General features: G+C 39.0%; 1 protein-coding gene across 16 annotated transcripts in view; it reads left to right on the forward strand.

Moving 5' to 3' along the window:
• miga2 (mitoguardin 2) overlaps window positions 1-26,103 on the forward strand; it is an 84,634-nt gene that overhangs the window by 26,599 nt on the left and 31,932 nt on the right. For 13 of the 16 annotated variants that reach the window (XM_069919540.1, XM_069919436.1, XM_069919480.1 and 10 more), the window contains 6 exons: window positions 6,850-7,039; window positions 14,056-14,168; window positions 14,576-14,693; window positions 15,986-16,122; window positions 23,276-23,390; window positions 23,517-23,623. In XM_069919540.1, coding sequence (XP_069775641.1) covers window positions 6,850-7,039; window positions 14,056-14,168; window positions 14,576-14,693; window positions 15,986-16,122; window positions 23,276-23,390; window positions 23,517-23,623 — 780 coding nt within the window. Of the gene's footprint in view, window positions 1-3,948; window positions 3,978-3,998; window positions 4,020-6,849; window positions 7,040-14,055; window positions 14,169-14,575; window positions 14,694-15,985; window positions 16,123-23,275; window positions 23,391-23,516; window positions 23,624-26,103 lie in introns of those variants that run through there. The other 3 variants (XM_069919518.1, XM_069919525.1, XM_069919534.1) reach the window with 2 other exon arrangements.

A 26,103-nucleotide genomic window follows, 5' to 3' on the forward strand; every position in this document is an offset into this window, starting at 1 on the left:
AAAGAAGACAGACTGGTGGGGAAAAGAGGGAGAATTGAGAGTGGGCTAGCAGAAACCAGTTGGAGAGTGCCTGGAATGGAATATTATGTGGCCTTAATGGTGGATCATTGGGAGATCCCTGTAATTGATGTGGACAGAGCGAAGGTGCTCAGTGAAGTGATCTCCCAGTCTATGTCCAGGCTCTCAGATATAGAGAAAGCCACAATAGGAGCACCAGATGCAGTAGATGACACTTGCAGATTCAGAAGTGAAGTGTTGCTTCTCTTGAAAGGACTGTTTGGGGCACCAAATGTTGGTGAGGAAGGTGTCGGCGCAGTGTGCACTTCCTGTGGCAGCAGGGGAAGGTACCAAGGGGGTGATTGGTGGGAAGAGATGAGTAGATGAGGGAGTTATGGAGGAAGCAGTCCTTACAGAAAGTGGAGAGGGGAAGATGGTGTCTGGTGGTGAGATTATGTTGTAGTTGTCAGAAATTGCAGAGGATAATGTGTTGGATATAGAGGTTGGTGGTGTGGTAGGGGAAGACGAAGGGAATCCTGTTTTTGTTGAATCAAGGGGCAGAGGGGGCCAGGGCAGATGAACAGAAAATGGAGGAGATGCAGATAAAGGCAAAATTGGTAATGGTGGAGGGGAAGCCATGACTTTGGAAGGAGGAAGAGGACATCTTGGGTTATCTGGAATGGAAGTCCTTATCTTGGGAGCAGATATGAGGAAGACTGAGGAATTGAGAAAAATGACTAGATTCCTTGCAGGGGGCTGGGTGTGAAGAAGTGTAGTTGTGGGGGTTAGTAGGGTGAGGAAAAAAAAGTCTAGATTTTGGTTGGGTGCCTGCCTACATTTTTCTCATACCTTGATGAAGGGTTCAAGCCTGAAATGTTATGTATCTATCTTTGCTATCTACAGTACACTGTTTGACCTGCTGCGTTTCTCCAACATTGTGTTTTTACTGCAAGACTGTTCTAAATAATTGCTCTTGATTGCTCTTCCATCCTCCTTCTGCTGAATGGCTTGTTGTACAATTTATATGCCATCTTCACTCTGTTACCATTGGAGGAAAGATGAGCACTCAGTGGAACAAGGACTGCTTCTTCCCTGCTGCCACCAGATTCCTGAATGATCAACAAACCAAAGATTTTGACTTTCCGTGCACTATTTTTGTAAGGTGGTTTATATGAATGTTTGCACTGTGATGCTTCTGCAAAACAACTAATTCATGACAATAATTTCTGATATTTTGATAACATAAATGGACCATTGAAGATAGTATTTGGTATTTGCTTTGTTGCATCCTGTTCACTTTATCAAATCCAACTTTACCTTCATTTGATCTTTGCTATTTGCCTCAGCTACACCTTGCAGATGCAAGTTCCATATTCTCTCGTGTTCTTGCTTTCCATTTCCCAACCCAATTACCTTTTTTAAAAACTTAGTTTGCCAATTTTTAGTTGTATTTCACTTGTGCATTTGACAAAACAAAGCAAGAATTGTTTCAATGTCATTGTATTTATTATGCTATTGTTATCTGAAACCTGATATCTAAAATGTACTGATGTTAATTTCATTGCATTTTAGTTTTGACATTTCTGAGTGGAAAGATGTCATGGTGTTACAGTTCCAATAGGATATATTTAAACTTAACATTCCTTTCAACTACTTTAAAAAAAAGTTAAAATATTTCACCTTGGCTGAGGAATTCATTCTGCCTGGATTCACTGACCATTTTTTTGTTGTTGTTGCAGCATTGGCTAATGGCTAAAAACTATTTACCTCCCAGGCACATTCTCCTCTGGATTCCTAACTAGAAGCAGTTGAGTGAACAAAAATAAAACCTGAAAACATGGGTTTGTCACTCAACCCAAACCAGCAACGATAGAAGACACAAAATAAAAGGGTTAAATTTTAGTTCTATACTTATTAATAAGTATTAATGATATGATGTCTTGCCTAAATTAACCCCACAATATGCCTCTAATAGTAAGTATACAGAGATTATTTATAAAAAGTGTGTATGGGGGAGGAGAGAAAGAGAAGGAGGAATCCCGGACCATTAGTCAAAAAGAAAAAAAGGAAAAATTCCCCAAAACCCCAGGTCAGTTCAGTCAAGTAAGTCGGTCCAAAATCACAGTCCACAGAATTTACTCTCAAAGTTCAATGTCCAAATTCAGTTTTTCAAAAGATAACAAAAGGACTCTGAATGATCTTGGAGAGAGATATGACTGATGTTGCTTGGCAGTAAACTTACAAATCCTTTGCACGTTTCTTCACCGTGGACTTTCCTTGATTCTTCAATTTTTTTTAAACCACCTCATTTATGAAGGCTGTGTCTTTAACACAGCTTCTTCACAATTTCCTTCTTTAACTGCAGATTCAAAGTGATCTTTTTGTCACACTCGAATTCAGTCAGTCAGAACTGTTCTCAACACTGAGCATTCGTGCTCTTGCTCACCCTCTCTCTTCCCCCCCCCCCCCCCCTCCAACCCACACCTTTGGCAAGCCAGCACTGAGTTACACAGTTCTCAGTAGATATCCATCCTTTAAAGTGACAGTTCACAATCCAAAAGGTCAATCCACGGTCCATAACCATACTATATTCCCCACATCAACTATTGCATCTGGTACACTTTGCAGAGTAGAATAATCTGGTTGGAGCCAATTGCTAACCTAATTGTTGCTGCTGTCAATGTGCAGATTTGCTGTTTTCTTAATTTTCTGCTAAACCCCTGGTGTCTGGTTAGGTCAGCCTTGAGAATAAAGCAGATGTGAAGTTGTTTTTTTTCATTTATGGTAAAAACCCATTACTGAACATTATACACATATATATATATATATATATATATAAAAATAAAATATAGATAGGTAGATAGAGAGATCTATATCTATATATAGATATCTATATCTATATATATATATAAATGAGCCTCTTCTATTAGTTCCTTTTTGCTTCCATTAATCTATAGTTGGCTTCCAGTTGTTTGACCAAGTGGTTACACGCGAGTCTAGATTATGAATGTTTATTGATGAACATCTGCATGCATGCACACACTTTATCCCTATGGTAGCCTGAGGTAGTGGAGCTTCATTTCAAGGTTTCTAACGGTGTCTTGTCTGCTGTCTGTGCTGAAGAAGGTTGTGTACAGCAGAAATTTCTGAATTATAGCAGCTTTGTGTTCATCAAGGTAAGATGTGTGAGTATTAGGACATTTTCACCTCTGGTACAGATAGCCAGAAGGTCGTTGGACCTGCACTGGCTCTCTGTAGGGCTGACTGGTCAGTTCCGTTTGTCTGCAGTATTTTCCTTTCAATTTATATATTCCTTTTAAAATTGATTGAATTTGGTCAAATTCCAATCTGACAGTATCTTTTACACCATAACAGCCTACATTTTGCCAGCAAGAATTCTTCAATACTTTTTGTACAGAACTATGTAAAACTCCCAAGCGGTGTTCTTACAAAGCTACTTTGATTCCAGATGCTGCTTTTTATTTTTCCATAACTGACCATCACCATTCTTCTTTTGAATTTCTAAAGATGGAGCTGGATTAGGTCTGTCCAAGGTAATTTTGCAAAAGATCCTTGTCGTAAACAAAAAGATTTCATCCACTGCTGGCTGGATTCAAACCCTAGTTGCAGAGGCACAAGGCTTTAATGTAACTGGCCTTGTAACTTACTCCCACTCTTGAGAACTTGCAAGTCTCTATGGTTTAACAGCTCACTGCTTCAGGTTTGTTTTAATTTAGAAATACAGCATGGGAACAGGCCCTTCAGGCCCATGAGTCTATGTCACCCGAACACACCAATTAACCTAAAAACCCTATACATTTTTGGAGGGTGGGAAGAAACTAGAGTACCTGGAGGAAACACAGAGAGAATGTACAAATGCCTTTCAAACAGTGCCATATGTAATTCTCACTGGCTTTTAATGTTGATTTGTAATGATTTATAATTCCACAGGGCTGGTGGGTCTGGAGTTGCTGATTCAGGTGACTGTTCAGTTGTTATCAAATTAGAAGCAGAATTGAATGGTACTATTTAATCTCTTTGATTTCCACATCTTTGTTCTGTCAATTGAAGTGTTTCAAATGTAATCAAAAAACTTGGCTTACCTACTTGATTACTGTGCATGTGTAATTTCTTTAAACTTTTAAAGTAATAATTGAACTAAAAATATGAAAATTTCTTTCTCATTGTTTTCCAAAAAATATCATATTGCAAATCTGATTTTTGGATGGAAGTTTTTGTTCCCATGTGTAATCCAATAGAGTAACAGCACTTTTGAGATTGGTGTCTGCAAAGTACTGAATATAGCATATTAAACACAATTTATTATCCATCCATAATTGCCCATCAACCATTGAGAATTTTTAGGATGAGTTAAGAGATGATTGTCAAATAGACTCCTGGGACTTTGAGCAGATTCTGCATCACCACTTAGTACTATTTTTTGTGTTTGGTGATTTGAGCATGGTGAAGTGCCAGTTAATGAAGAAATCGAAGGCTGCGTAGTTAACCAGGAATTGTGGCTTTTATTAGTAGAAACTCAGTAGTACAATAATGAATAATAATGGGTGCGTACACAGTTATAACCAAGGGGAGTATAGTGGTAGAAATAATACATGTCCAATGTCAGTAGAGCAGACTAAGCACAGCGAAAGACTTACAGCATGACACAGATTCATCACACGTGGCTAATACCTTTTTGTTAAATACAATATATTGGAGAAAGATGGAATGTAAAGCCAATAGTATAGATTGAAATGTTTCAGTCTCTGGAGGTGTTTATCTTCCCATCACCAACCCCCAGTTTTCTCACTGAATGTACATATTCAGAGTATTACAATATCTTGTAATAAGGGTGAGAATTTAGTCTGTAGCTGTTGTATCCACAATTATTTTGCTTTTTACTTTAGGCCTTTGCGAAAGCTTGTATTTTAATTAAGTGCATTTTATGTACATGTAGCTTTTACCCAGCAGTATGTCAGAGAAATGTGAGAATTTGTTATTTTTGGGTCCAAACTGAATTGTAGATCTTGATCATCAGTGTTCATTATGGATTTTGGTGCTGTCTGCAAAGTACTGAATGGAGCAATGTCAAAGGTGCTGTTATTTTATGAGATGTTAAACTGATTCCTAACTGCTCTTGGGCATAAATAATCCAAAGGCATTTCCTTGTAATGTTGAGCATTTTTTTTCTTCATTCAGCATTAATATATCTCTAGCCATTTGTGGGAGCTTATGGTGTATGTTGATTACATGAATGGTCTCCTTGAAATGCAATTATAGTAAAGTGGCTTAAAATGCTGAAGAAATGAAGTTTCTATGCTTAAGTAAAGTTTATTGTTTGATTCAATTCAATAAAACATAAAATAAAGGAAGTTGGGGAACTTGTGCAGTGGAACCAGTAAAAAATGTACTTTTAGCTGAGAGGAAACATTCTCAAATTGTGCTTTTGGCAAAACTTCAGCATTCTGTAGTCCATAACTTGTGAAAGTTAAAATATATTCAGCGTTATCTATTGAGCTGCTGGACTACAGGCCATCAAGGAAGTCCTTGGATTTGATCTGTGCTTTGTTGTGTGTTATGATTCATTTCTGCACTCTGGTATAAGAAGGGCAAATTAACTAGAGTTCCTAATTCTTATGGCCATCTGTCCTGAGAGCCTCTTGTAATTGCAAATGCCAACTCACCATTGTAAAATAGACACAAGGTGCCCTATACTTGGGAAATTGTGCATTCAGGATAAAGGTTAAAAATGTATGGAAAGAAAGGAAACTAAAGGGTAATGTTTAGAAAAAAATTGCGTGCCTTCCGATCTCTAATTGTATTGCTGAAGTGTGCTGTGTAACGACAGTAACCACTACTCTCCTTGCACTTGTGTGACTACAAATTTTCTGGTTACTTATTAGATTGATGCTAAATGAAACAATTTAAAAAGCACTTTAATAGATGCAATTTTTGGGATGCAACATCGTAATGGAAGTAGAAGGACTATCACTAATTTAAAGCAAAGTGGTAGTCATACCTCAAAGAAAAATATAGTATCTGCATCTGGTAACCCTGAAGTCCTTAATCCTTCTGGAAAAACTCAGATGCTGGTTTTCGTACTTGTCAAAGTCTAGTCATTGTGTTGGAGAGATTACACAGTTGAATTATTAAGAATTAGCAAGACGGTTAGTAGACTTCCTCCTATTTTCACTCGGTGAAGATCACTGTATAGTGATCAGGAGTGGAAACTGTGCTGATCTTTCTCCAACCCTTTTGAAGATTAAATCCACTAAGGATAATGTATGTATACACTGATGATATGATGGAGATTATGCATTGCAGAAGGTCTGGGAACTTTTTTTAAAAAGAATCTCTTGCCAATTTGTGCATTTCTTAGTTTAATTACTGAGAAGTTGAAAATCATTTGGTTTCGGTTATGTTTGCAGATTGCAGCTCATCTGATGCATTGCTTGTCCTTTGTACTGTTATCTGGTTAGGTGAATTGCTAGATGCAGAGCTCATGCTTACTGATCATAAGCCCTCCACTGAATTAGAATAAAACACATATGTATAATTCATTGCTATCCTCGCAGGCTGCATGGGTATTTTTTGGTTTAGAATGCTTTATACTCTATGTTTGCGCTAGGTGGAGCAGCAGGTTGATTGCCTTTTAACAGGGTATTATGAAAATGTTTTATTTTACATTTTTTGTAATTCCTAATTTAAAAAAAGGCTGGAGAGCATGACTATGTTAGTGAAGGCTGGAAGGAAGATGGTGTGAAATATTATTGAATGGCTCATTTTTTGTGCTATAATTTATTTTTCTTTTTATTCCTATTTGACATGCATTTTTAAAAATACCATCTGAAGTCTATCTTCTCGCAACTCAAGTTATCTCCAGGGCTGAAGAAGGTTCTTTTTGCCACTGCTTTGGGCACAGTGGCCTTGGCTCTCACAGCGCACCAGTTGAAAAGGAGACGGCGAAGGAAAAAACAGGATGCTGAGAAACTTAAGGAGTCTCAGCTCCCTTCCCTGGGAAGATTCACACCATTAAGGAGAGGTAAAAAAAAGCTTTTTAAAAGAAAAACATCTTCACTTAACTCCAGAAGGAGCTAACTTTTGTTGTGATAATGGATATCGTTGGTAGAGGAGATGACCCAAGTGGTCATTATTCCTCAGAATGTTCCCAGATCATTCTTACACATGCACTTCATTTTAGAAGTAACTAAACATTTGGGAGCAGAAAATTTTGCATATTATCTTCTATGAATTTTTTTTTTTTAATTTTTATTTTTCACACCATAAATCACATTAGCCATGATATACACTTTTTCTTTTTCACACATATAAATTCTTGAGGTGCTGTCTTAATCTAAGTGTTGACCCATTCAATGGTCCATTTTCTTTACAATATTTCTCCTTGTGTTCAGATGCATTTGTAAAATTATGTTCTGGAGAATTAAACTTTTGATCCCCTAGTCAGATGTGGAGTAGAATGGGGCAGGTGGTGGTGATGCAGGGCTGCGACTGTCGCCCTCCACCTTCGCCCATTACATGCAGCACTGGTGCCAAGATTGGTCCTAGAGCAACTTTTGTTTTGATTTAAGATTTTATTTATTAACATGTATACAAAATATACAAATATTTCCTTTGTTTGAGTGACCATGGATTTTGCGGCCTCCTCTGATGTCTTTGCCTCCAGTGCTCCTGTAACCTCTGACCTCACTGTTAATCAGCTGTGAACTTGCGTACGGTAAACAAATTACACCTTTTCTGAAAATTTTATTGATCATTTGCATCATTTACAAAATATAAATTCAATAATATAGTAATTATAATTCATACAAAATGATACAAAAAATTATTTTTCTCCCCAATCCTCTCCCCCAAAAAAATGAAAGAACACCTACTTTTACATATAATATTGTTAACATGTATAATATTCATTGACTATATTTTATAATTTCTAATTGAGAGGAGTGGGTAAAATGGAAGATGTGGATGGAATTTTATTCATAAAATCCATATATGGTTCCCAAATTTTGTTTCCAATTTAATTCCTTAAACTATATGTAATTTTTTCTAAAGGTATACAATTTGGCATTTCAACGTGCCATCTGTCTAATTGTACCACACTCTCAGTTTTCCACATTACTGCTTTACATTTCTTTACAGTCGCTACTGCTATATTTAGAAATTTGTCTTGCTATTTATCCAATTTCAGTTTTATATATTCTTGGGTCTCTTTGTATTTTTATCTTCAAAATTTGTCCTAACAATACACTCAAATCGTTCCACTTTCTCAGGACCATACCGAATGTAAAAAAAAAAAAAGAGTCCCTATTTCCTTGTTACGTCGAAAACACTTATCTGGAGTATAATATAATTGATGAAAAAAAAATTATATTGAACCATTTGATATCTAGCATTAACTGTATTTGTAGCACTCTTGACACAATTTTGACCATATTTCCTCCTGAATTTGTATATTTAAATCTTTCTCCCATCATAATTTTGATTTATATAAATCTTTTTTCCTTTTAGTTTCTTGTAATTTTATATACATATTAATAATAAATTTCTTAATAATAAATGCATCTGTTATGCCTTCAAATTGACTTTGTTCTGAGAGTCTCAAATCTGTTCCTAATTTCTTATTTAAATATGATTTTAATTGGCAATATGCAAAATTTATATTATTTTGTATATTATATTTATCTTATAATTGCTCAAAAGTTTTTTAAAAATCCCAGAAAACAATCTTTTATCCTCTGTATACCTTTACTATACCAATTATCAAATTAAGAATTAGTCAGTGAAAGCAATAAGTTGACTTTGTTTTAATAGCATTTTAGGTAATCGATTAATTTTTAATCCCTCTCTCCATATGAATTCCACTCCATACTTTTAATATATGTTTAAAAATTGATAATTCTATTTTTCCTTTAAACAATTCACTATTCCATTTATACAAAATTTGTTCTGGGATAGTTTCTCAAATTTTATTCATTTCCATCTGAACCCAAGCAGTTTTCTCACCCATTTGATAACAGGAGGACAAAAAAATCTTAATTCTGTTATCTTAGTCCTCCCTGATCAAATTTCCATGTTAACTTTTCAAGACCAATTCTTGACATTTTACCTTTCCAAATAAATTCTCATATAGTTTTATTCAAACTCTGAAAAAGTATTTCTGCTACCTTAATGGGTAATGATTAAAATAAATATTGTAATTTTGGAAAAATATTCATCTTAATACAATTCACCTGTCCTATTAACATTATTGGTAAATCTTTCCCATCTTCTCATATCTTCTCCCTTTTTTAATAGCAATTTAACTTAAAAATTGATAGAAGTATAAATAATTTATTTATTCCTAAATATTTAATTACTTCATTTTGCCACTTAAATTTTGTAAATCTTTTACATATCCACCAAAGGCATCACTTCACTTTTATCAACATTAACTTTATAACCCAATACGAATCCACATTCTATTAATCTCATATTCAACTTATTCAATGATATTTCTGGTCTTGTTAAATATATAACATCATCCGCAAACAAACTAATTTTATGCTCTTTATTACCTATCTCAAATCCCTTAATTTCTTTATCAATTCTAATTATTTCTGCAAATGGATCTATTGCTAATGCCAATAAAATAAGGTGACAATGGACAACCTTGTCTAGAGAACCTTTCTAACAAAAAAGATTTTGATATTTGTCTATTCGTAACCACTTTTGCTTTTGGCTGATCATACAATGCTTTTATCCAATTTACAAAAGTATTTGAAATCCAAAAAGTATTATGTTTTAAACTATTCCAATCTATCAAATGCTTTCTCTGCAACTAACACAACCACTACTGCTGGTATCTTTCTATTTTATGCTACATTTATCAAACTTAAAAATGTAACTATATTGTCTGCTGCTTTTCTATTTTTAATAAAACTAGTTTGATCCATAGTTATTTGGTAAAAATGTAACGAACTGATAAGCTAATAATTTTGATACAATTTTATAATCTGTTTTCAATAATGATACAGGTCTGTATGAAGAAGGTTGTAAACAATCTTTCCCTTTCTTTGGAATTACTGTTATTAATGATGTTTTAAAAGATTCTGGTAGGTTATGTGCCTCTTTCATTTGGTCTAATACCCCCATTAATACTAATAACTCCTTAAATTCTTTATAAAATTCTGATGGAAAACAAACTTCACCTGGTGTTTTGTTATTCTGTAATGACATCAAAGTCTCCATAGACTTCTATTTCAGAAAAAGTATTAAATAATTCTAATTTTTTTATCTTCATCTAATACAGGTAATTTAACTTGTCGCAAATACTCTTCTATTTTATTATCATCCTTCAAAGATTCTGATTGATAAAGTTTGACAGAGAATTCCTTAAAATTATCATTTATTTCCTCCATTTTTTAGGTAATTTGAGCAGTACTTTTATTAGTGGCAATTATTGCTCTAGAAACTTGCTCTGCTTTTAATTGCCATGCTAGTACTTTATGAGCCCTTTCACCTAATTTATATGTCTCTCCGTTCTGTAAGTTTGTATTGTATTAAATCTTAATTTTTTAACATTCTAACAATATTCTTTTCTCCTCATTTTTTTGCACTTGTATTTCCTTCTCTAATTTCATTTCTTTTTCCAACTGATCCACCTCTTTCATATATTCCTTCTTTACTTTTGAAGTATAACTTATTGTTTGACCTCTTAAATATGCCTTCATAGAATCCCATATTGCAAACTTGTTCATTGCTGAATGATTATTAGTTTCAAGAAATTTTTTTATCTGTTGTCTCATAAAGTCACAAAATTCTTTTTTATTCAATAATGTTTTATTTAACCTCCACATGTTAACCTATCTTTTGTTCTTCTTCTAACAAAATTAAAAGTGAATGATCTGCTAGAACTCATGCTTGATACTCAACCTTTGAAATTGTGTAGAAATTAAAAACAGATCTATTCATGAATATGTTTTTTGTCAGAGTAAAAAGAATAATCTCTTTCACTTGGATGAATTCTTCTCCATATATCCACTAACCTCATGTCTTTCTATTGCTATTTTAGCTACTTTATTTTTCATCATTTTATCTCCTGATCTATCTAATTTAGGGTCTAAATTAAAATTAAAATCTCCCCCTTGGTATTTGATAATTGCATAAAAATATCTTGTACAAATTTACCATCATCTACTTTAATTGAGGTCCATTGTTCTGCATAAATCTGACAATTTACCATAACATATCTTCCTGCTACATCTACAATTATATCTAATATTTTCACTGGTAAATTTTTATTTATGTTGCTGCACCTCTAGCTTTTGAATTAAATGAAGATGCTATTACAGTTCCTACCCAATCTCTTTTTAATTTTCCATGTTCTTTTTCTGTCCAATATGTTTCTTGTAAAAAGGCAATATCTATTTTTCCCTTTTTCATATATACTAATAATTATTTCTGCTTTATTTGATTCTGTATCCCATTAATATTAATACTAATAAAATTCAATTTTCCATCCTTCGGATCACTTTACTAAATCTACTAACCATCCATCTTTCCACTCCCATCTCTTATTTTTAAAACTAATATTTCATATTTTTGATATATTTAGGTGTATTGAGAAAAAGAAAAACCGAAAAAGATAGAACCCCCATCCCCACCAAAGGTGTACATTATCAATGATACATTCTTAAAACGTTGATCTATATGAGTTGTGGTCAAAACCACATAAGCACTCATGACTCCATAGAAGTTAGTCCTTCATTCCCAATTAACTCCCTCTAGTTACTGGACTGTCCTTTTTTTTTTAACTACTGCAACCTTTACGTCTTTAAAAAAAATTTTTGGAGAGAGAAAGGATTCACAGTCTAGCCCCACGTCATCACGGGGCACGTCCTCAAAATCACACCACCCTGACCACAAGTTCCGAACCCATGAAGTGTAAGAATCCTTTGATGCCCAAAGCTCTTTGGAAGGCCTGCTCACCATTGCACCTTCATGAATTCTGGACTTGATTCTTGGTTTCTAGAAGCCTAATGCAAGGCCTTCAGCCTCTGAGTCGACCATAGCAATCAGCACTCCATTCAGTCAACCAGCAAAACTGACAGAACTATTACTCATCCATGCTGACAAAGTTGGCATTCTGGTTTGTCCTATTTGTCTGAATTTAGATTATAGCCTTTGAAGCACTTCGTATCCATATAGCTTTCAAACATCGAAATTGTACCCAGTTCTAGTTTCGCCTGGCAGCTTGTTGTAGATATGGACCACCCTCTGAGTGAAAAAATTGCTCTCTGGTTTAGTTTTTGTTTCACTTTATTGCAGGCCTTATCCCATGTCATCCCACTGAAGTTGGCCCTTCATCAATTATCTTCCACATTTGATTGTTCTTTGCCCTTTCATGATGCTAATTTACACCTATGATTAGATGATCTTGAACTGACACTTTGATCATCTCATTTCACATAACCACAAGTAATAATGCCTCTTTGATTGTTGAAATGTATGCAATTAAGTTTATCCTCTCCACAACATATTGTGAAATGATTTACTTTAATTACTATAATGATTTGTGAGAACGTACCAGAAAAATAGTACACAAAATTCCCAGGTTGATGCAGTAACTCAACTGATTCACTTTCCATGAATGATTAGTGAATATTCCATCTGTTTTACTGACTTGTGTCCAATCTCTCATTGCTTAGTGGCTGATTATTTTCTAATCAGCTCTGAACACTAACAGTTAAAAAGAAAGAGCAGGTCTATGTCATCACACTATAATGGTATCCAAAGTATAATGGCCAGATGTTCCTGAACTACCTCCCTTCATCTAACCTAACCTCTAGAGTGAACATAAAAAAATAAATGGAGAGATTTATGGAGGAACTTGAAAGGTAATGGGACCAACTATATAAATACAGGCCCTTCACACCTTATAAACAGGTTCTGTTTCTACAGACATCCATAAATCGTTACAAATGCAAAATCATTCATGGTAACTGTGTTGCCATCGTATCATTGTGAATGGTGACATTTCAGTGAATAAATAACTGGAGACTGAAGCTGGAAGGTGTAAAACGTCTTTATTCAGCACAAGTAGGTCTTCTGGAGCATCTATTTCTCCTCCTTTCCTTTTCCTGACTGCAATACAGTGAGGTATTTTCACCTTTCAAACATTAAAAGATCAGGTACAGTTTAGTGGTTATAATTGCCTACTTTAACATTTTGAGTGTTGAATTACATATTTGAAATGAGAGCACTTTGCAACTGACAGAATCCCTTTAAATATTCAAATACAAATGGCTGGCAAAGAGGGTTCTGAATGCAAAACCAAGACACTCAAAATGTTCTACTGTGTTAGTGTTGAGGGATGGGTCCCTGGATATATAAATGGGCAAAATGTTAATTGATAAAACAGACATGTATATTAAGTGGTTGGATGTCTTTAACAATGTGTTAATATTGGAGAAGACTTGATGCCTTTTGTGATCTCATCATGTGGGGGGGTTCACTGAGAAGCAATTAACATGTTATTTATCATCTTCCCCAGCCTAATTATAAAGGTACCGAATCAGGATGTCCCACTCTCAATTGTTGGTTTTGATCAGTGGATGTTATGCTTGTTTAATAAAGTATAGTTGTACAGACAGCCAGCGTTGATTGCCTTGTCACTTTCTATAGCAAATCTCTTAAGTGGTATTTTGGTGAAAATGGTAGCCTGACTGCTTAAGAGAAGAGTGCCTGATTACTGTGGGAAGTTTCTGTAAGTAGGTTTTTTTTTTAAAGACTGGTTGACCTTCCCCTACTACATTTCTCGCTGATTCCTCTGCTGATCAAATCAGTTCAGGTGATAACGTGCCAAGAATAAGTAAAAATGTGTAACACCCATGCACACTATAGCAAAAATCTGTTCTTGTCTCACTACTGTTAATTCACTAATGCAATCAATGGTTTTTACCAATGATATGAAGAATCAAGGTGTATTTCTTTCATTCCATTTAGCTGTGTGATGATTAGCTCTAGCCAGTCTGAATGTCTTGATGTCACTCTTCCCTGCAGCGACGCCCCCTAAAAGAGTGCAGAGTCCAGGAAGTAAGAGCAATGATACTCTCAGCGCAGTTTCCTCCAGTGTGCTCGGCAGGCGATCCAGCTCCTCCCACAGTCTAACATCAGTAAGGAGTTTTCAAATGGTTTTATCTTTCCATTAATTTACCAACATGAAAAATCTATTGGGGTAATTGAAAGGTGGTGGGACCAATTGGTATATTTTACACAGTCAGTGCTGACACAACAGGCCGAATGATGCCTCCAGACCTACAAAATATGTTAATTTTAAAAGCTTGTCAAAAATTCTTGATGTAGTTTTTGCCTAATTTATGCAACTATCTAAATGGAATTGGAGCAGATTTATTCCAGATACCAATGACTTATATGGAATTTTCATTGTAATATGGTCATTGTACATTGTACAAATTTGCTGCTGAATTTCCTTGTCTTAAGTTGGTGAAAGGGATTGGATAAATATACATTTTGCTTCTTTTATAATGTGTATGCATTATTATACAATGATTTCTGAAAGGTGCGACCAGCAAACTCACCAAGTCCAGGCTCACCAGCAGAAGTGTGGGAAGCAGGAATAGTTCAAGAAGAGAATGAGTTGGCAGAGGATTCCAATGCTGAGAATCTATATGTTCTGGGTATGAAGCTTTCATTAAAATCAAATATTATTTTCCCTTACTTGAATTAGTTTCCCTTACTTGAATTAGTTGACAAATGTATTAACAGCTGGATTTGATGATGGAGCCAAAGTAACTGGTAGCCGTAACTTGTAAGGTATTTGTTTCTATATTAAAAGATGAAACAGAATCCATTTCCAATGTTTAGATCCTTTCAGTAACAAACCTCGATTGTGGGGCACAATTCAAATGTAGTGCATCCACTGTTCATCATCTGTCAGTGGATGTATAACACTTCTTATGTGGTTGGTGGAAAGAAATTATTCTGCCCAATGTACCTTTGGCATTTGAAAGAGCTGTTTCATTATCCTCACTCCCAACATCATTTTTTTTTCCTTTTAAGGCATACACCCAATATTCTTGAAGAAATTTTGTGCTTCCGTCACCCAATAGCCAGATGATCATAACTTGGTGCATAAAAAATTGTCATCTCCCTTTCATACATTAATGTTTACCTTGATTTTGTAACATCTGGAAACATCCTCTGACTGTATAAACAATTGTCTTTTTAAATCCCCCTTTGCTGTATTTGTTGCAAGATAAACAGAGCCATCTACTCTAATTCTCCATTGTAACTAAAGTCCTTTATTTGTTTTTCTGGTATTGTAACATTTGCATTTTGGTGTTCAGAATTAAACAATTTCCATCTTAGTAAAGAAAATGATTTGTAAGGGATGAATGAACAAGTTAATGCAACTTTTTGAGAATTTTTTTTGAGGTAAAAGATAGGTGTTTAAAGTACATAGTGGTAGACTATAATTTTGACCTGACCTTTATTAACTAGATTGCCTGTTCTGAATGGTCCTTTATCCCCTGGCTGATGGGGGAAGAAAATAAATTAATGCTGCTTTTTGTTTAGTGTGCTTACTTGGGAACTGAAGAAACAAATTAATCTCAGTTTAGGAATGAATTGAGAGAGGGAGATTTGGAATCCAAGTTTTGGATCAATTTCTTAACCTTGCAATGATATGTTAATTTGCCATTGTGGAATTCTCAAGTGTTTTCTGTTGGAAAAATAGGGGCTAAAAATATAATGGATACCAGTAAGTCCAATTTGGAATTCAGAAGATATTCTTAATCAATTACCATATGAAGTGGATAGAATAGATTAATATAAATTTAGCATGTATACATGCTTATGGGAGAAAATAAAGGCGTGCTGGTGGGTAGAGGTGGTTCAGGTGGAGCATAAAACAGAACCAAATTATCAGTTTTTTAATATTCTGTAATATGGAATTATTTTTAATGATTAGGAATGGCGCTGTTTGAAGAAGCATTGCAGAAGTGGGAGCTTGCTCTCACCCAGCGGCAGAAGAGCAACTCTGAAACGGAAAGGAAGAATTGTCTGATGAACCTGGGAGCAAGTGGTGGGACTGGGGATGGCTCTGAGGTACCTAATGCTAAGCAGGGATGTGGATTGTATGAAGCACCAGACAAGAACTTCTCTGTGACTCCTTAATTTATTCTTATTGAATATAGATGTTGCTGGCAATTACTGTCCATTCCTAATTACTCCTGAAGAGGTGCAACTATCTTCATTTACTTCTCCAATGTCAAGACAAGGTTGCACAATGGCATTGCAAATTGTGCAACAATCTCAAGTGACTTTGCTTCAGTTCTGACTTCATTTGCTATTTGCTTGGAGTTTATATGTTCTAGCTATGAATGCATGGATTTTTTTTGGGTATTGGTTTCTTCCAAAAATCCAAACTTGGTGTTTAGATTATAAAACAAAAAATGCTCAACAGGACAGGTTGCATCTGTGGAAAGAGTTAAAATGTTAGATCCAGGACATTTTGTCAGAAATGGGAAGGAGGAAAAACTAGTTTTCTGTATGAGAGAAGGTGGGGAGAGACTGGAAGAACAAAAGGAATGTTTCTCAGAATGGGTTCAAGTGCATTAATATGTACAGCTACAAGCACATTATACTTTGTGAAATGTATCATTATCGGTGAGGCTGTTAGGAGATGCTCAGCAAATCAGACTTAAATTGTGCAAATTAAATTCGGTCTTCATGAAAACAGGCAGAAATGTTCAATCCTGATAAAGACAGAGAGAAAGAGTGAGTTACCGCACATTGAAGAATTCCACTTTGGATCTGGAAGGGTGCAATGTGCCCATATAGAAGATGATGTGATTTTTCTCAAGGTTGCATTGGGTTTTGAGTAACAGCATAGGAGGCTATAGACAAAGATCTGAATGGGCTGGTTAAAGGAAGCTTGGGGTCACTTCTGTCAATTGAAGGTAGATGTTCTGCAAAGCAATCACCCAATTTCCATTTGGTTTCCTTAATGTAGAAGAGATTGCATGATGAATACAGAATGAAATATAAATTAGACGAAGTGTAAATCAATTGCTGCTTAACCTGAAGTGACTGTTTGGATCCCTGAAAGGAAAGCAGTGAAAGAACAGATGTTGTGTCTCTTGTGGTCATATGTGAAAGTGTAAAAACATAAGGAGTGGTTGGTGGGGACAGAATAATCAGGGGGTTCCAAATGTAATCACTATGTTGGGATTGAAAGAGTTTGTTCACTATTAGGACAAGTTCAGTCAGGCAAATAAGTGTATTGACGGAGGGGTAACTGGTTTGGCCTCTGTTCAGGGAAGCAGTGAAAGGCCTTCAGACTTTCATGATTTAAGATGGAGGTGTAGAGGATTTTGTGTCCATGGTAAAGATGAACCAGATGGGACTAGGCTATTGGGAACTGTTGGAGGTAGAGATTATCCAAAATGTTGCAGATATAAGTGAGATTAGACTGGATTAGGGAAGAAAGGAGAGGAAAAATATGGTGAGGTTAATTGGCTATTGCAAATTGCTCCTAGTGTAGTAGTTTGTGGGAGAATTTGGGTTTGGTGGGGGAGGGGTTCTGTTAATGGGTCTATGTGAGTGAATAGGTAATGGGTGGAGGAATGGGACTGGTCTGGCAGCCAGCATGGACTTAATAAGATGAGGGCTATTTCTACAATGTAAGGAACTAAAAGTAGGGATGTTCACTGGGTAATTGTACAACATTTATTTTCATTCATAACTCCTCAGCAAATGAAACTAGCAAGTTGGATAATAATTTTGGGCATTGACTTTAAAAAGTGGCAAATATATATGTGCCACAAAAGTGCCAGGCAATGCTTATCTCCAACAAGAGAGTATAACTACCTACCCTTAGCATTTAGTGGCATTACTATGGGTGAATGCTCTAGCATTAATATTCTGGGGATCACCATTGACAGGAAACTCGATTGGTCCAGTCACATAATCCCATGGTGACAAAATTAGATCAGAGGCTGCTTTTTCTATGGTGTGTGATTTGTATCCTTACAAGTGAAAATTTTTCCATCTTCTACAAAGCATAAATCGGGGTTTGATTGAATATTCTCAATTTTCCTGAATTGATGCAGCACTAATTAAATCTCAAAAACTAGACTTGGTCAAACAAGGGCAAATCTGGTTTGATTAACACTCCATTGACCACTCAATCTCTCCCTCATTGGTGTACAGTAACTGCAATGCATACCATCTACAGAATGCATTATAGTTAACTTGTGCAGGCTCTTCCCAAACCTATGACAAGAAAGGCCAGGCCAGAAGGAATGTCACTCCTAATAATTTCCTGTCCAATTTGCACCTCATCCTGACTTGGAAATGTATTGCCAGGCTTTATCATTGTTGGTCTAAATCCTGAAACTCCCTGCCCAAGAGCACCATGAAAATACCTTCACCAGAATGATCATGGTGACCAAGGACAATTAGGGACGGTCAGTGTATATACTGGGATTTTTGGTGATATCCAGAACGTGAAAATGAATTTTAAAACGTCTGAGGATGCATTTAAGAGTCCATTGCACTGATGGGTTTGGAGTTGCACAGGTACCAGGCAGATGAAGAGATTTAGTTATCCAATTGGGTAATCATGATAATCTGGTATTAATGGTTACTATTATTTTGATTATTGAAAAAAATCATGATGTGTGGCGGTGTGAGCAGTGGAAGAAACACAGCCACCGCGTTGAGGGTCGTTAACGACTGTTTTTATTCAAATTCAGCGCGCCCCTTTAAAGGCAGCATGAGCTCAGTCACCTGGTGCATTGTGACATCATAATCGCTGCCCAGGGCGCGGTGCTGGAGTCAGAGAGAAACCTCTGACGACGCCATATCCCCATGGCTACCCCGCCACGTGGCGATACAAGCGTGGCCGGTTCACTATGAGGATGTATGCCACCACATAACCCCACCCCCCAGAACCGGCTATGCGTCCTGTCGCTTTGTTGGACGGCTCCGGCGCTTGGGCGCTGCTGTCTGCACCATCTGTGGTAACAAGCCACCTTGGACACCGGCAGGGCCCGACAACATCAACGTGGATGTGTTGGAATCTGCAAACCAACGGGTCGAAGTTCTGGATGGGGCTCGTGTCTGTCGCCGGACCCTGGAAGTCCGGCACCTGGTACAGTTCCTGGCCAGTTCCGCCAACTCCTTCTTCAGCTCGTGCCACACAAACTGCTCCGTGACCATCCGCACGGTTGTCTTTACTGCTGGTAAGCGAGGTCATGGATCAGACTGAAGACCTTTGCCCTCCAGTGCAGCGGGACCTCCGGGCGCAGTGTGCCTGTTGAGACGTCACAGAGCAATGTGTCTGGGCTGCTGGGCACCCGGACATCCTTGAGTTTGAGGCCCGAGATGGTGGTCCGGAAGGCCTGCTTCTCTGCATCGTTCCTGTGTACTTGAGCCAGTTGCTCGTAATCCAGACCAGGCGCGAGAGTGTTGATGGCTGGACGGGAGAGCGCATCCGCCACTACATTGCCCTCGTTGGCCCTGTGTCGGATGTCAGTCGTGAACTCAGACAAGTACAAGATGTGGCGCTGCTGTCTGGTGGATCATGGATCCTTGGCCATCGCCAGTGCTTGAGTGAGGGGCTCGTGATCCATGAAGGCTGTGAATAGCCTGCCCTCAAGGAAGTAGCGGAAATGGCAGATGGCCAAATACAGCGCCAGGAGCTCCCGGTCGAAGGCGCTGTATTTGAGCTCTGGCGGGTACAGCTGCTTGCTGAAAAAGGCCAGTAGGCGCCATTGTCCATTGAGCCACTGTTCCAGAAACCCACCCCCCACTGCCATAGCTGAGGCGTCCACAAGAGTGCCGTGTGCACCTCTGGCTGCACCAGCAGCGTGGCGCTGGCTGGAGCCTCCTTTGTCGCGATGAAAGCCCTGTCCAACTCCTCTGACCATGGTAAAGTCTTTTCTTTGGTGGCCATGACCGCAAACAATGGGCGCATGGTGTGCGTGGCTCCGGGGATGAAACGATGGTAAAAGTTCACCATCCCCCCCGAAATCTTGGAGGCCTTTCAGGGTGGAGGGTTTGGGGGAATAGTTGAACAACCGCTACCTTTTCCGGCACAGCCGCGGCCCTAGCTGTCGAAATGGTGTGCCCCAGGAACCGGACGGACTCCTTGCCGAACTGGCATTTGGCTACATTGATCGTGAGGCTGAAGTCCGCCACCTGGGCAAAGAGTGTGCAGAGGTAGGCTTTGTGTTCGTCGCGGTTGCGACTGGCCATGAGAATATCGTCCAGGTAAATGAACACAAAGTCCAGGTTTTTTCCAACCGCATCAATGAGGCGCTGGAACGTTTGGGCCGCGTTCTTTAGACCGAAGGGCATACGCAGGAACATGAAGAGGCCGAAAGGGGTGATAATGGCCGTCTTACCCATGTCGTCTGGATGCACTGGGATCCGATGGCATCCCTGCACGAGGTCCACTTTGGAGAAGACCCGTGTGCCGTGGAGGTTGGCGGAGAAGTCCTGTATGTGGGGCACCGAGTACCTGTCAGGGGTGGTTGCGTCGTTCAACCGATGGTAGATCCCACACGGTCTCCAGCCCCTGGATGATTTCGGGACCATATGAAGCGGCGATGCCCAGGTGCTGTCTGAGTGCCGGACAATTCCTAGTTCCTGGAGCCTGGAGAACTCCTCCTTTGCCTGCTGGAGCTTCTCGGGCGGCAGCCATCTGGGTCTAGCATGCAGCGGGGGGCCCTGTGTGGCGATGTGGTGGAAGACCCCATGCTGTGGTAGGGTGGCGTTAAACTGTGGCTCTAAGATGGCGGGGAATTTGTGGAGGATCTCGTCGAACTCGTCCCTGGCAGCGGCTACGGCAGCGACTTTTGGCCTGCAGGCTTCTGCTGTGACCAGTCGGGTGGAGTGGAATGTTCGTGCGTTGACCAACCTTTTGCCCTTCATGTCAACCAGTAGGCCGTGAGCTCTGAGGAAGTCGGCCCCTAACAGAGTGGTGCCCATGGAATCTAGGATGAACCTCCAGTGGAACCTCTCCTTCCTGATCTGGATCTGTGCCCTGTGGGTGCCGTAGGTCCTGATAGTGGAGCCGTTGGCCGCCTACAGGGTTGGACCTTGAGATTGGGTGCGAGTCTCTAATGCTGTAGGGGGGGGAAAGGACGCTGAGCTCAGCCCCTGTGTCCACCAAGAATCGGCAGCCGGTGGATCTTTCCGTCACATGAAGGAGGCTGTTTGTGTGGCCAGCCGCCGCAGCCATGAACGGCGGCTGGTCTGGTCGTTTCCCTGAAATCCGCAGGGCTGGTGGCACTTATGGGCTTGTGCTCCCCAGTGCTGGTGGTAGAAACACCAGGTCGACTGGCCCTCCTTTGGCTTGGTCTTGGGAGCAGCTTGCGGTCGGCTGGCTCCTGGTCATGCCACCTGGTTGAGGGCTGCCTCGTACTCCCTCTTCGTGCACCAGAGGGCATCCGCACGGGCTGCTGCTCTCCTTGGGTTTGAGAAGTCTTCATCTGTGAGGAGCAGCTGGATGTCCTCCGGCATCTGTTCCAGGAATATCTGGTGGAAGAGAAAACAAGGCTTGTGATCTTGCGCCAGGGACAGCATTTTGTCCATCACCGCCGACGGACTACGGTCCCCAAGCCCATCTAGGTGAAGGAGCCTGGAAGCCCGTTGCTGGGGAGTTAGTCTGAAAGTTCCAAGCAGCAGGTGTTTGAGGGCGGTGAACTTGCCAGTAGCCGGGGGTGATGGATGATGTCATCCACCCTCACGGCTGTATCTTGGTCCAGAACGCTCACGACGTGATAGAACATCATGGCATCTGAGGAGATTGAAATTGTGCTTTCGCCTGCCCAAACCATGTTCTCGGTTAGTGGGTCCAAAAGGGGGAAAGCTTGATGGAGACAGCGTTGACCTCTACTGAATCCATGGTGCTTTGAGTCCAAAGAAATGTCTGGGCTCATCGGGTCACCACTGTAGCGGTGTGAGCAGTGGAAGAAACACAGCCACCACATTGAGGGTCGTTGACGACTGTTTTTATTCAAATTCAATGCGTCCCTTTAAGGGCAGCATGAGCTCAGTCACCTGGTGCATTGTGACATCATAATCGCTGCCCAGGGTGGGCGCTGGAAGGGAAGCTGGAGTCAGAGAGAAACCTCTGATGATCTCATTTCCCCATGGCTGCCCCGCCACGTGGCGATACAAGTGGGGCCGGTTCACTATGAGGATGTGCGCCGTCACAATGTATTAATAACTTAAATTTAAATTCCCCCATGTTGTAGTGGGATTTGAACCTGTGAATCTATGGTTAATAGACAGAGTTGACAGTTCAAGTTGATCTTTCTGTTGAAAGGTCATACCTCTGAAATGTTGACTTTGTTTTTGCTTCACGCATGCTCCCAGAACTGACCAGCAGTTTCAAGTTTGGTACCTTGAAGGGTTCAGGTCTGAAACTTGGTTATGTATTGTTAGAATCCCACGGATGCTGAATTCCTCCATCAATTTTGTGTATTTACTACAATCACAGCATCTCTAGTCTTGTTTCATTCCAATGGGAATTTTTCATTTGGTTTCCTTCAGTCTGTGACTGACAATTTAAACCTGGCAAAAAAGCATTGCTGGCTTCTGCATCAGCCTCTCATTCAACCTGAACAATTGGGACAAATGGTTGATGGCATATAATCTGTAAAAGTCTTGTGTTGGGAATTTTCTGACAAATTGTTCTGCATGATACTCGAAAGAAGCAATAATGAAATGGAATTGAATGATGACAGTTAGTGTTCTGTATCTTTGGTTGTATCCAGGACATTGTTTCTTGTCAAAAATCATTAGCAACAATCTCAAGTTGTCTCGATACACTGTTAAAATGATGTGCTGTAGAACGTTGGAAGTGGAACAAAGAGAATGCCTGTTTTCTTTGAGGTAGTGATTAGAACACGAATCATAACTTGATTCTTTCCCATTTCAACAATGAAGCCTGCCACCAACTGGGCCAAGGTCGATTGAGATCCTTATTAGATTGCAAAGCAACAATGTTATTTGAACTAAAATGAGGGATCCTTCTGAACCAGCAGCATCCTTTACCTTTACAGAGATAACTGATCACTATTCAGATGACCGTCTTTTATTTGGTATCCGAGCCAAGCGTTCATTTGAATCCCAATTATGTTATTTTGATTTGGGTGGTCAGGGGTGGAGGGAGGTGACATTGAGGGGATAAACCTGGGAAAAGGAAAAAAATGAAATAAATGAGAATATGCAAATGATTGAACAGGAATCCCAAAGGAAGGAGTTTTCGCAGAAGCTGGAAGCTCTACTTAATAGAGCCTATCGACTGCAGGAAGAGTTTGGGGAAACAGTACCTTCAAATAGCTTGCTGGCTGATTTTGGTAAGTTGTGTTCGAAAGCTGGTGAAAGTTTTTGATGCAAACAGATTGTTTAATTACATTTGATTTTTTAAATGGGAATTATGGTACAGATTAGCAGAATCCTTTCCAATTCATGTATTTGCCCAGAATGTGTAGGTGCACTGGCTCTTCCCTATGGAGAGGAATCTGCAAGATACTATCTGGATGATGACCTCACTGTGTCTTCAGAGGACTCTTTTGTTACAGCAGCAGAGGTGAGCTTAATCTTGGCTTATTTCCATGGTGACATCATGTTGTTGAAGTGACTATTTTGTTTTGTCCAGTTTTCTTGTTTCATCTCAATTTTCTCTTCCTGTAAACAGAGTTCTTTTGAGTTATCTCCCATTTTCATAAACTGTTTACTCCCTGTATCATAGTTATCAGAACTTTTAACTTAATCTCATCTATTTCCCACACCTCTGCTCTTGTCCTCTGTATTCTCAGACAGAGCAAGGATAAAATTCCCCTTGTTCTTGCATTCCACCACCTGTCTCCTCATTCAATGGGTTATCCTTCACAGATTCTACCATTAGACACTTCTGCCCATTGCCTTTTGACATTCTGAAGGGATTATTCCCTTTGCAAATCTGTTCTTCCATCTCAACCAATATATTGTCAAGGATTTCAGAATATAGTTGTTGAGATTTTAATAGAAAACTACAAAAAGGTAAGTCTTTGAGGAAACATATTCCACTAATCCTCCCAAAACAGATTGACGCTGTATTGAATGTGCCCAGAAATATTGAACTGCACGTTTCACAAATATTTCTATGACCGATTCCACCTGCATTGAATTCGCCCATCGTTATTGAATGAAGATCTACTGGGACCAATGCCTGAAGAGGGCGCACAAAATCAGTGAACCGGTGTGGACTCGAAAGGCCAACATGGCCTGTTTCCGCTCTGTAAATGGTTATATGATTATATGGTTATATGTTTCCCAGGCTACTCAAGGAAATGCAGCGCCTGTCCTTTTTGCCTCTTTCCTTCTTACCATCCAGGGACCCAAATGGCCTTTCTAAGAGGAGATCAACTTGAACTTCACCTAATTTAAGCAGTTACCAGGTTGAGAATAAGTTTCATTTCCTGGGTCTGTCCGTAAGCTGAATTTGTACTGTTACAGGCCCAGAGGACCCCAAAACCTAGCAACAATAGAAATTCACCAAGATGAATGATTACTTAAATGAAAGTTACTTTTAATTTTCTTTAAACATTTAAAAAAAATCAAGCTTTAACTTATTACTATTACCTTAACTTAACCCACTTCTAATTCTAATCACACGTGTATGTAATGTGTACAAGTTCAGAAAAGTTCTTTGATTCACAGTCCAATCTCACTTCTCATTCCTCCAAGTTTGCTGGTATTAGGCAATTCTATACTGTGCGCAGAATTTAACATTTATGAATTTTCATCAAGCTCCGGTGTTTAAAAGTAAATGGTTACCGCTCAGTAAGGTTCTCGTTGGTTTCAGAGAGAGATTCCTTGCTCGTTAGACACAAACAAACTGATTCCTTCTGATCAGCCACTTCAGTGTCTTGCCAAAGCACTTGCCACATCAGGGTTTTCCAAATGATAACCTCTTCTTCTGCAAATCACCACAGAGTTCCTTTTTGTTTCCCTTATTTCAGGTGAAACAATCAAGCCAGCCATTACCTCTTGTATGGGCCACGAGGGTTTTGAACAGGTTGAACTCAGAACTCACAACCCATCTTCAAAATGTGGTGTGTGTGTGTGTGTGTGTGGCCCGCCCTCTCTCCCCTTCGCCCGCCCTCTCTCTTGGAAAAATCCTGTTTTTGGTCTTTTTCCATCGCCCCTGCAAAATCAAATGACCTTAGAGCAGCAAACTGCATTCAGACAGATTGCGGCACTGGACCTAATCTTCTTGTCCGTTCATCTGTTGCTTTCAAAATAATAATCTATTACTCCACAGCATGTCCAATTAATACCTGGACTGTCTGGCTTGAGCAAAACTCTGGTATTTTAAATGAGATCTGTTTTGTGAAGTCTTTGTGTTTGTTTGTGATCGACATTACTTCCACAATCTATCTCCTACAAAAACATATCTATATCTATATATACAATATAAAATATGATATAATCTGTCACAGTACATAAGGCGGAACAGGTACTTTGGGTTCTTATTTAGCATTCGTGAGGTAGCATTATGCACGTTGTGTGCATGTGCAAATTGGAGCACAATTATGTACATGTGCAAATTGAGGAACAGCCTGTTCAAAAGTACGAGTTTCTCATAACCCGGGGACTGCCTGTACTGCATTTGATGAATCACAATATGGTCTCTTCTAGGTTAGAGAGAGAAAAAGCTATCAGTAATTGGCGTCACTCTGCCGGAGGTTTCAGTAGCCTGCCATTTAATTATCTATCACACTTTTTTGTTTGTTTGCAGTCCCTTGCACTGATATAAGAATGCCTAGCTGAACTTCTGACCCTTCCAGATTCAATAGAGAATTCAACAACTTGAATTCCTCTGTTTACATCAGGACTGGCTTTTTCAGTTGTAGATCATTCATCTGTCATATATCTTCTCCCTAATTGTTCCCCAGCCACCTTTCTTGAGTTGTGCACTGGTTTGAAAATTTCCTCGGGTTAATTTTAAGAGCCACTCATTGTTTAGTGGAATTGAGTTCTGTGGTGAAATAAAATTTGAAAGCCTTCTGAACTTTCTAAAGAATA

Source organism: Narcine bancroftii, chromosome 1 (genome assembly GCF_036971445.1).
Source record: "Narcine bancroftii isolate sNarBan1 chromosome 1, sNarBan1.hap1, whole genome shotgun sequence".
NCBI lineage: Eukaryota > Metazoa > Chordata > Chondrichthyes > Torpediniformes > Narcinidae > Narcine > Narcine bancroftii.